Source organism: Onychomys torridus, chromosome 17, assembly GCF_903995425.1.
Source record: "Onychomys torridus chromosome 17, mOncTor1.1, whole genome shotgun sequence".
NCBI lineage: Eukaryota > Metazoa > Chordata > Mammalia > Rodentia > Cricetidae > Onychomys > Onychomys torridus.
In genome coordinates this window covers 17,515,298-17,527,401 of record NC_050459.1, presented here as the reverse complement: position 1 = coordinate 17,527,401, position 12,104 = coordinate 17,515,298, and the positions used below count along the sequence as shown (strand labels likewise).

The following is a 12,104-nucleotide window of genomic DNA, read 5'->3' as shown; positions in this document are numbered from 1 at the left end:
TTCCTACCATTTGGCATGCATTCCTGTCATTCTGTAGGTGAAGTTCTTTTCATATGTTCAGCAATTAATTTTCTCTGCATAAGCTGCTTGCTCATAGACTCTTTAGACTTCATGCTTAGAAATGCATTTTTTTTCAACTCATATAGCATTTGGATCTTTTCCATATCGAATGCAATTATTCCCCCAAACTATTCTTGCTCTTTTTATTTTGGGTTATGTACTGTTGTGGGATATTTGATCACACTATGAACCCCAAGGTTGAGATTACATTAATTAAATAAAATCAACCTTGGGTCAAGAGGCCGAGTTAGCAATTAATTGACAGAAAGTAATCGTAAAGAATCCTAGGGTGTCTGACAGTTTGATGATAGACCCACAGGAAGTACTAGGGAGGAGGGACTCAGTGTAGCATATCTCTTTCCTAGATGGCAGCAAAGAAAGAAGGTCTGCTAATTGCTACTCAGCCTCTCTGAGCTGGCGGGTTTCACCCCAGTCTTTGTCTTCTGAGTCTCACTGATAAACAGAACACTAGAGATTTCACTAAAAGCTATATTCGGTGGCAGCAACATAGCTGGCACCTGCAGGAACAGAATTCCCACAAGCCCGGGCCTGAGCAGCCAGGCCACTGCCAGAGAAGCAGCCCAGTAACTGCAGAGCCACATTTGTTGGGTAAAACAGCAGCAGATTAAAGTGCAGCCTCTGTGCCAAAATATGTTTTTAAATATTTTAGGAAATATCAATTTACAGATTTGACTATGCTCATGATTTTCTTCCCTGATCATTGTGAGGGCCAGTTTCCAGTCTTTCCCTCTTAAGTAGATTTGTTCTCACATTGAAGTAGGGTTGATCTGTATAACCAATACAGGATTGTTGCAATGACAGCATAGCTTTTATACGGTTGTTACAAAGATATTCAAGACTCTTCCTTGTTTTTTTATGGAAGGTGCTTAGAGAAAGCCAGCTACCATGTTGTGGATATTCACACAGCCTTATCTACAGGTCCACATGGAAAAAAACTGAGGCTTCTTTTTACCAGGCAATAGCCTTAATTTGCCAGTCAGGTAAATAAGCCACCATAAAAGCTTTGGGATTCTGAAGCACCAATTAAAATCCTAAGTATATCCTCATAAGGTATCAAGTCAAACTGCCTAGATAAGCCACTTCCAAATTCCCAGGGCATGGAAACAGTATAAAATTAAAATGTCTCTCATTGATATAAGCTGCAAGGTCTTAGATTAATTTATTTCTGTAGCAATAGACAACTGCTATTATTATTTTTATAGACTTTTAAATTTAAAAAACTTGCAAAAACAAAAACTCACATCCCCAAACTAACCAGACCCCAAGTCTATACATCTCCATGAACATTTACATATAGTTAAAATAGTCACTGGAATGGAAGCTATGAAACTTCACATTGGATTTTACACTTTCACTATCAAATTATATTTTTATGAATTTATCCACTATCAAAAGTAAAAAAAAAATACATAACAGAGTTATTATTGGAAAAACAATTAGCTTCATATCCTCTTTCATAATTGATAAAATTAATTTTTGAGAAAGGCTCCATTACTAAAATAGCTAGAAAATCACTACATTGTACAACATGCTGCTATATTTTTATCTAATCAACTCTGGTTTTTATATTTTGTGTTTCACTCTGAAATCTACCCAGAGTTCACTTTTGCTTCTGATACTATACTGTATATGGTCTCTCAGTACTCAAGATTTATTCCTACCTTCTTCTAATGCTTCTATAAATAAAAACTCAAAAGCTTGAGCTGGGATATAATTCACTCGGTAGAGCACTTTCCAACTATTTCATAAATACCTAATTCCAACATTCAATTCTTCTTTAAATACTTAGCACAGCTTCTGTATTCTGGACCAAATCCTGACTGTTACTATTAAAAAAATCACTGAAAATGAAACAATGATAAAAGATAACGCTGCTTCATTAAAGTCTTCCTATAAAGTTTTGTGCATTCCTAAAAGGTAGAGTAAGAATATCTCTGGAACTAGCAAATTAGAAGACTCGGAAAAATCTTTCTATCGGCCCAGGATTTCATAGGCTCATTAAACCCTAGTGTCAGCAACAGCTCAATGTGACAATCCAGAAAAACAAACCTATTCTCTTTCTGGGTCTATAGATCAAGTCTGAGACAAATCAAGAAAGAAAAGGAGTTATGTTGTCTGTGTGTGCACACTTAAGTGTACATGTACACTGCATGAGGGGAAGGAAGGTGTTTAACCTCACTCGGCTGCAGTTCCTGAGGAATCCTCCACTTTGTTTTTGAGACAGGGTCTCTCACTGACCTGGAGTCATTCAATAGGCTAGGTTGTCCAGCTAGCAAGCCCCAGGAACCTCCCTGTCCCCACTCCACAGTGCTGGGATTACAAATGCATTAGCACACTGGGCTAAAATCTTTTCACTGGATCTAGGGGTTGAATCAAGCTTGTGCATCAAGTACTTTACTCAATGAGCTTTCTCATCAGCCTAAACTGTGTTTCTTTAAAATAAACACACAACTTTAAACCATGTGATTTAAACAGGTACTTAATAATGAAACATAAAGATGAGGAAAAGGTAAGTTTACAGAACATTTACTAAGAACACCTGAAACAGAATTAATTAAACAATTCAGCTATTCAAATCCCTCTGTAGTGTAAAAGCTCCGCTCAGTTACCACAAACCAGAATTAAGTTAAAGCATGCATGCATTTGGCAAGGCTTAAAGATTACCGACTCATTTCAGCAACCTTCTCCTTGTCTTGCAGATGTGTCAAAAGGCAAACAGAACCACCTACCACTATTGCCACAGTCTGCGCAGGAGATGAGTTCCTCAGGCTTCTTTTCCCGGTTCTGTTCTTTTGTACCAAGACAGAAACTACAGATGGGTATTGGTTCAGCAACCGGCTGCAGAGAAAAACACAATTGATTCCACTACTAGTACTTTTTTAGTATGAACATAAAACTAAAGTTAGTTTTAGACTCTATTCTGAGTTTACATAACTTTAGGACAATTATATCACTCTTCCTAAAATTCCTACTCAGTAAATTTTCAAATTATATCTAAGATCAGATCATATTTGGAATACATGTTATCTGGAAAATCATATACATAAGCATAATGTAAGGCAGAACACAGCTAAGTACTTTAAGAAACAAGCAATAAACAACTACTACTCTATGTAGTACTGGCGTAAGAGAGAAATTCCCATTGTGGTTTGGAGGACAAGACAGGGTATATCCAGCACTTCTTACACTCCTGTTATGAGCACTTAGGTAGGCTAGTCAAATGACAAGAGCATAAGATACAAAGAAAAGCATCTACATCCCCCCTCCCCTGCAAAGTGCTTCCCTCCACCCCTTATTTGTGATGGAGAGAAGGTAATACAGGTAATATCAATAGGAAGGACTCTGACGTATACACTGCTAAAGCCAATTTTAAGTACAATGCTTCTGTGTAAGGGAGGAAAAATGGAAAGAAATAAAACAAAACAGAAAAAGGCTAAATCATAAATCACTCTGTAAAACTGAAAAAACTGATCTTTCAAAGTCAACAAAATGTACACATCAAATTATTTTCCACTTATGTTTCTTTTTAAAGATTTTTCAGTGTCTGAGTGCTTTGCCTATATGATTGTATGTGCATATGTATATATGTGCATATGGTGCCTAGAAAGACAAGAAGAAGCTGTCAGATCCTCTAAACTAGAGTTAAAGATGGCTAAGAGCAACCATGGAGTTCCTAGGAATTGTACCCGGGTCCTCTGCAAGAACAGTGTGCTCTAATCCAGACCTTAAGGCCGAAAGGCACACCTTTAATCTGGGCCACACCTCCTGCTGGAAGCCTAGACAAGGACAAGGGAAGAAGGAGGGGGTGTGCTGTTCTTCCTCTGCTTGCCCTCACCTTGTCAGCACATCCATTCCGTCACTGGCATTGGAGCCTACTTCCTCGGGATTCCAGCAAATACATACAGAAGACCAGCATGGACGCCCAGCCTCATGGGCCTGGGCAACTACTGTTGCCAGGTGTCTTTCCACCATCAGCTCTATGACATGTGCACACTTTAAAAGTGCCTGCCAGAGCAAGGCCTGCTCTCTGTTCTCTCTTGCTTCTTGCTCCTCCTTGTCTCGTCTTTCCTCTCCTGCTTCTCTTCTTCCTCATCTGTCAGCCTCTCTCAAGTCCCCACTCTGACATCCACTCCAACAAGACCTTTCACTCGCCCCCTCCCCTCCCCCAATAAACCTCTTGCACTAGTTCTATTGTGTGTGGCGTGCTTGCTTAATGGCATACCTGAGCAGGGCCGCCGAAAGGTACCCACTTTGCCTTTCTTTTTTATTTAGCCATTGTTGGACTGCAGCCTGTAAGTCATTCCAATAAACTGTCTGTCTCTCTCTCTCTCTCTCTCTCTCTCTCTCTCTCTCTCTCTCTCTCTCTCTCACACACACACACACACACACACACACACACACAGAGGGATTTTCATTCCATAAATTTTGTGACTCTAGAGAATCCTAATGCAGATAGTGTGGTGGTGTGAATGAGAATGGCCTCCACAGGCTCATATGTTTAAATATTTGGTTCCTAGTTGGTAAACTGTTTGGGAAGGATTAGGAGGTGTGGCCTTAGTGGAGCAGGTGTGTCACTGGGAGTGGGCTTTGAGATTTCAAAAACCCACAACAGTCTCAGTCTCTCTCTCCTCCTACCCTGTCACTCCCCTCACCCTGCCTGCTGCCTTTGGATCAAGATACAGAGCCCTTACCTACTTCAACAGTGCACTGCCTACCTACTTGCTGCCGTATTTTCCACCATGACCATAATGGAGTATCTCTGAAACTGTAAGGAAGCTCATTCATTCCCTACTTTGTGATTGTTTTCTCAACATGTAAGCTCTCAGCAACTCCAATGCCATGCCTGCACCTACCTGCCTGCTACCATGTGGAGACTCACCTCATGAAACTGTAAGCAAGTTCCCAACTAAATGCTTGCTTTTGTAAGTTGTCTTGATCATGGTGTTTCTTCACAGCAATAGAAAAGTCACTAAGACAAATGGCATGACCAAGTGTTTTATAATGTAAATAACTTTTATGAATATTACAAATAATAATAATGTATGATCGCATTTAAGTAGTTCTTAGTGTCTTCAACAAGCACTGTCTATATGTAGTGAGGTTATCTTTCCAAATGTTTCAGTTTGGTCTTTTTGGTGTCCTTTTTTTTCCTTCCAACACTTGAAAACATTGATGTTCCTTATCTCTGACATCCATTTTTCTATTCCTCACTCTGTATCCTTTTCTAGCCACTCAATCTCACTGGGTACTTTGAGTTATCATCTCCTTGTTGGTGTCATTAAAAATCTTTCTCTAGGCTATTCTCTCTTCTAAATTCTAAATACCAATATCCAAATCACCACTGGTACTTGTTTCAGACAATCCAGAGTTACCACATTTCTGTCTATGTTTACTCATTTCTTTACATTTAAATGTTAACTTTCTAATTAAAACATACTGGAAATGTACAGGCTGTAAGTGTACTCCTTAAATTATTATGTAATCAATGACCACAGAATCATCACCCATGTCTCAAGAACAATCCATCTCAGCAATCCTTTCCAATATGCTACCTCTTCCTTTCTTCCCAGGGACAGGCATCCTGACACAGCAATATAGAACTGCAATTGGAAAGATAAAATATTGACTGTACTCTGCACTTGGAGACCTCATTACATAGAACTACAGTCAGAAATGGACACTGTTATGAAGGGGACAGAGAGCAGACAAGAAATTACTAAAGAAAAAAAAGATACCAAATGGCTCCAATATATTCTAAGTGTTTATGGTATGAAAGGTAAACTCATTTTATAATGTGGAACAGTGAATAAAAACAGTCAAACACTCAAGAAACAGACAAGAACAGAAGCAAGTAGAAACACACTATGGAGCCAGGCCTAGAGCTGCCCCTACTTCTGCTTATTAATTCTAAACACACTTAATGTCCAGCCATAGTAGCTCCAAGTGCACAACAGTCACATATATTAGCATCTGACAGTAATGACAACAACTATATAGAATGGTTTCACATTAAAAGTTAAGAAAAGAACGGTGACTTTTAAAACATGGGTAAAGACTGGTTTTAACAATACAGAATAGTACACAGATATTTATTTGCCTTGGAGGAAGAATAGTAAAAACGGGTAAAAGCTGAAGATGCCATTTCTTATAGTTTTACTTATTTCTGGAAAATAAGAAATAAAATAAAATAAAATGGGGCTGGGGATTTAGCTCAATGGTAGAGCACTTGCCTAGCAAGCGCAAGGCCCTAAGTTCAGTCTTCAGCTCCAGGAAAAAGGAAGAAAGGAAGGAAGATTATCTGCCAAAGGTGGGTCAGGAATTGGCTAGACAGAACATTCTAGAACACAAAAAAGCAATGACAGAAAAGGTTCAGAGGTAAGACTAGCTGGAGCCAAGAAGAACATAACAAAACATTGCCTATAAAAATGAAGAATGGAGGGGCTGAAGAGAAAGATGGCTCAGTAGTTAAGAGCACTTTGCAATTACAACAAACCAGAGTTTGGATCCAAGCACTCATATAACAAGCCAGGTATTCTGCAAACACATGTTAATTCCAGCTCTGATGCCTTTTTCTGACCTCTACACATGTACTCATACATTCATACAGGCACACACAGAGACATACACAAATAAATAAATCCTTTTTAAAAAATGGAGAAAGGACACACATCCCCAATCAAGACAAAATCAGAAAAGCATGCATCAATAAAGAAAACAGAAGAGAGAAAGGGTGGAGTCTTGCAGAATAGCCTCCACTTCTCTACTACAATAAAGGGCAACATCACTGGTCAGGTATGGCAATAACTGCTCTTACTCTAAGTACTGAGGCAGAAGAATCAAAGATTGGAAGCCAACCTGAGGTACAGAGCACTACCCCGTCTATAGATATAGCGAGACAGTCAGACAGATATGCAATAGATCTATGTAATAATCTGTTTCAAAATGTGTCTTCAATGATGTTTCACTCAATACCAAAAAGAATGTAATTTCGTCATTTACAACGTAGACGAAACTGAAGGATAGTACATAAAGAGAAATCATTCAGTACAAAATGGGTGTTGTCCATCGCAAATCACTTTTATTGAGGTCATTCAAGCAGTGTGTAGGACCTAACAAACTAGCAGCTGCCTTGTTACTTGCTCCACTAAACTAATGACATATGTCTAAACCTATACTGTGTTCATGAGAGGGTGGAAGAATACATACAACATGCAAGCAGAAGGAGGAGACTAGAGAGAAGATAGGAATCATTAAGAGGAAGGGGAGGGGATAGGGCAGAGTAGTGAGAGAAGAATGTGTGTGGGGCCAGAGAGACAGCCCAAGAGTTAAGAGCACTGGCTGTTCTGGACCCAGGTTCAATTCCTAACTCACAACTGTCTGTAACTCTAGTCCCAAAGGATCTGATGCCCTCTTCTGGCCTCTGTGGAGATCAGGCACCAATATGGTACACAGACATACATGGAATTAAACCACCTATATACACTCACAAAAAGAAAAAGGAAAAAAAAAAAAAAAATATATATATATATATATATATATATATATATATATATATATGTTTTGAAACTAATTGCTTTGTATGTTAACTAGAAATGTTTTTAATTTGAAAAAGTAAAATTCAACATGCAAAATAGGGAAAAAGGTCCATGTGGATGTACAAAATGACACCAACAAAAGAAGGCACTAGTGTGACAGACTGATGCACTGCTTCAGATCCAATCAAATATCAACTCTTTAAAGAACACACACTGTACCTGGAGAGCTCCTCTCCAGCCCCCGCCAAGCCCTGTCAGTCCAACAGCCCACTTATAAAGTAAACACACAGCCGGCCATACAGTTTGTAAACAATATCCATACAGTTTGTAAACAATATAAGTCTCTGTATGTTTACTTGGTTGGGTCTGAGCGGCTGTGGGACTTGCAGGTAAAAGAGATTTATCCTAACTGTGGGCCAGGCAGGAAAACTCTAACTACAAAGAGAAAACTCTAGCTACAAATGGTGCCCAATGGCTCGAGTTTCCACCTTAAACCTGAGAATATTTAATAAGCAATTCAAAATGGAGCTAAAAATAGCTTCCTAGCTGTCTTTCTCGTTAGCAGCAGCCTGTACTATATGGCAAGTTCCTGGCATTTGCGTTTGACCAGCAGTATGGTGGGAATGAGGCATCTGCAAGCAGCACATTACACTGCATGATGGATTTAGCCTTTGCTAGTACAAAAAAAAAAAAAAAAAAAGTTTCTGGGCTACACACTGCTTTGATAAAAGCATAGACCTACTATTTCTAAGAGTTGATGGCTCCCAGAACTGGTAATAAAGTACCACCACCATATTGGGAAGCTGAGGTGGGCAGAACCACCAGCCACAGCCGCCATTTTGGTCTTACAAATGCTACAGTTTAAAGAAATAGTTAATAAGGCAGACTCAAATGAAACAAAAGTTTAAATGCTTTACAGTGTGTGTAAAAATGTATGCAGGCTTGGAAGAGAGAAAAAGGAATATATACAGTTATAAAAAGAAATACATAGTTTTTAAAAAATAAGTCATGTAAAGATGGATATTACACAGAGAATCTGGATTGTGTTGTCTTTGGGATTTTTAACTTCAGAAAAACATTTGGTTGTAAAAGCTGTTGAGTTAAACAAATATGTATATTTTAAAGGTACCTTCACTTTAAAATTTGTATGTAAGCATATGTTGCTTTAGAAAGGAGGCTCTGCTTTTCCACAGAAAGCCAGAGGCTATGGATTTGTTCCAGATTAAGATCCCTGAGGTTTGACCAGCCAAGACCCCCTGAAAGGTCTCCAATGATACCATGACCCAGATGATCCAACATCCAGAATGGTTTCAAGACAACTGGCTCACGGACTACTCCATATTCCTAAAATTTTCTTTGTGTCCCCATAAGATACAGCACCCCCCTCCAGCAGGAAGTAGTAAGAGAAGCTACACCCTAATTCTCAAATATACCAAGCTAGCTTTGGAGATGGAATTGGCTCACTCTTTCTCTAAACCCAAGCATATTACTGGAAAAAAAAAAAAAAAAAAAGGTTAAGAGATTTTTGTGCCCCATATCAGAAGAGCCCTCTGGTGTGGTACAGAGAAAAACCAATATTTTCATTTAAAACAGGTTGATTATAAATGCAATCTCTTTCTAAAGAAGAAAGGGGGATATGATATAGATATGATATGATGAAAGGGTAGATTAATGAACCTACTTTTAAAGAGCAGCAACTTGTTTAAAAATGTTTTACATTGCTATAGATTTTAGTTTATTGATACAAATTTTAAGTTAGTTTGTTATACTGTGTGTATATTTCTACTCTTGTTTAAGGTATTATGTTTGTACAGCTCATTTAAAATTGTAATGGATAATTAAGAAATAGATTAATAATTAGCCATCTATGATAATCATACTCATAGCCATGTTAGTTAAGTCTTCTAGATATAATTCAATTAGATAGATAATCTTCAAACACTTCAAAGACCTACAGAATATGGCATTTAAAATATTTTTAAAAATTTAGACTTTCTGGACATGTCTGCTCCTGGCAGCACCAATTTACTTAAGAGAGGAGGATGGGCATCGAAGACACTCTATACGGAGTTTATCTTCTTCTCGGCAAAAATAGCCATTTGGGCAAGAAACTGTTCTTGCCTGGACTGCTTTAAAAAAATGTACCAACTGGACATGCAGGACCCATAGGAAGGAAGGTGACCAATGAACTTTGCTTGGTGAAATGGTCCTTCAGGTTTCTACTTTGCAGAGGCTGCCAGACATTCTACAGGACACAGAGAGAAATGACTGAGAGACTCCAGGCCTGTGGGCTGAAGACAGATGCCCCAACTTTACAAAGGAACATTAGGTGACTGTCCAGACTGCCAGGTGTCTCTGTCTACTCTTGCAAGACTCCTGAAAGTTGCTTGCATCCTTTTCCTGTTTCTCAGGTAATAGACCTCTTCTGAGGTCTTTGATGTAATTGAAGACTAAATAGTTATAATTTCCTTAGTTATAAGAGATAAGTTAGATATGAAACCTTAGACTCACAAATGTAAGATAGGATATCTTCTTTAATTTTGCCAAATACAAATAGACTAGAGATTATAAATTAGATACTGTAACTGTAATTCTTGCTTGATAATTGTTTTGTTATCTGTAATTTTGCTATATGAAAGTTAAAACCTTCCTTATTGAAAAAAAGAAAAGGGGAAGTGCTGTGGGATGTTCTGTATGTCAAATATGTTGCTCTGATTGGTTAATCAATAAAACACTGATTGGCCAATAGCCAGGCAGGAAGTATAGGCAGGACAAGGAGAGAGGAGAATTCTGGGAAGTGGAAGGCTGAGGCAGTGAGACACTACCAGCCTCTGCCATGACTAGCAACATGTAAGGTACTGGTAAGCCACCAGCCACATGGCAAACTATAGAGTAATAGAAATGGGTTAATTTAAGATAGAAGAACTAGATAGCAAGAAGCCTGCCACGGCCATACAGTTTATAAGTAATATAAGCGTCTGAGTGATTATTTTATAAGTGGGCTGTGGGACTGCTGGAGAAAAACTCCAGCTACAACACACAGAAGAACTAGTTCAAGCTTTTCCAAGTAAGACTCTACAGCCAAGACTTTTATTCCCTTGTATCACTGAGAGAAAAAACTAAACACTACTGGTAATCCATAAAGACAACTTGTAAAGGTCTATGAAAAACGTCTATGAAAAACCAGACAATATGCTATACAATCACTGTTCATAGATCTGTCCAAGCTTAATCTTTATACCTCACTGTTGCCATGATCTGTATTAAAGTAAACTGATTCCTGAAGCTGTATTTACACTCCATTAAGCACTGCAACCAGAGGGAACCCGTTAAGAGATAAGGTGAGGCATGTGATTTAGCTGCCTCAGACCATCTAGCACAAGTCTCCAATTCAGATCAAAATGCCAAGTGAACCACAAGACCCTGTGTGATCTGCAGCAGCCTAACTCTAAATCCTGCCTACCACACACATCTGACCTCATCACCTACTATTCTAACCTCCACACTCCCCTCCATTCCCTCTGCTTCTGTTTTTTCGCAAGCCAGATATTCCAAAGTAGGACCTGTCTGCACTTGTTCTCTTCTATATGGACTGCTCTTGTCTAAACCTCTCTGGTCTCTACTAAGGTCTTGTCAGTACAGCTTTCTCCTGACACCCTACTAAACACATCAAAGCAATACACCCACCATAACACCACAAGGCCCTTCCTTGACTTACTTATTCCCTTCATTCTTTCCACTAGGTAGTATGTGGATGGGTATCTAACTGACATGTGTCCACAACTGTAAACTCTCGGAAGGATCTGATTTTTCTGTTTTAGACAACAGTACACAACAAACACTAAGCACTGCACACATACACTACAGAACACCTAGCAGAGCAAAACAATAAAAATAGTACCTCATATAGAAAGAGAACGAAGACAACAGTGTACTGATGTTGGGTGAAGTTTACAAAGTCATCTCACAGTGATCTCACAGCCTGGATAACTGGATGGAGGTGAGACATCCATCGTCACCACTCCCCTTCACTCCCTCTCTCTAAAGCACTAGGACTCCTGGGGCTGTGAGTACTTCAGCTGTACTTGTGTCTGCTGCCTTATGTCAGCGCTTCCTTTCACTGTGACCTCCTTTGGCCCAAATAATTTTTATACAACCCCAGTTATATAGATACAAAAAACAGACATACAAATTATACTTAAGTGATAGTAAATCATAATGAAATTTAAAACAGTTCTTTAGTATCTTTGCCATTTATTAAAGATGAAGGAAAATTTGCACAGTAACATGGATAGGTTTCTTCATTTTTTACATATAGAATGAAATCTTAGTTGGATAACTGAAAGTGCAGGACACAGTGCCTCCTCAACATTGTTCAAAATCAATCAATATTTTGATTTTATAATTGTCCAAATCTGTTTTACCTAAATACATAGTACAAAATGTAGGAAGGAAGATTAGGGCCATTTAGAAATTATTGGAACTCTG

The 12,104-nt window shown here is 38.6% G+C and overlaps 1 protein-coding gene across 3 annotated transcripts in view; it reads right to left on the bottom strand.

Annotated features, from left to right (window-relative positions):
- The window catches only part of Kat6a (lysine acetyltransferase 6A), an 87,186-nt gene that overhangs the window by 37,344 nt on the left and 37,738 nt on the right, over window positions 1-12,104 (bottom strand). For all 3 annotated transcript variants that reach the window (XM_036209503.1, XM_036209502.1, XM_036209504.1), the window contains one exon: window positions 2,811-2,919. In XM_036209503.1, coding sequence (XP_036065396.1) covers window positions 2,811-2,919 — 109 coding nt within the window. The remainder of the gene's footprint in view (window positions 1-2,810; window positions 2,920-12,104) is intronic.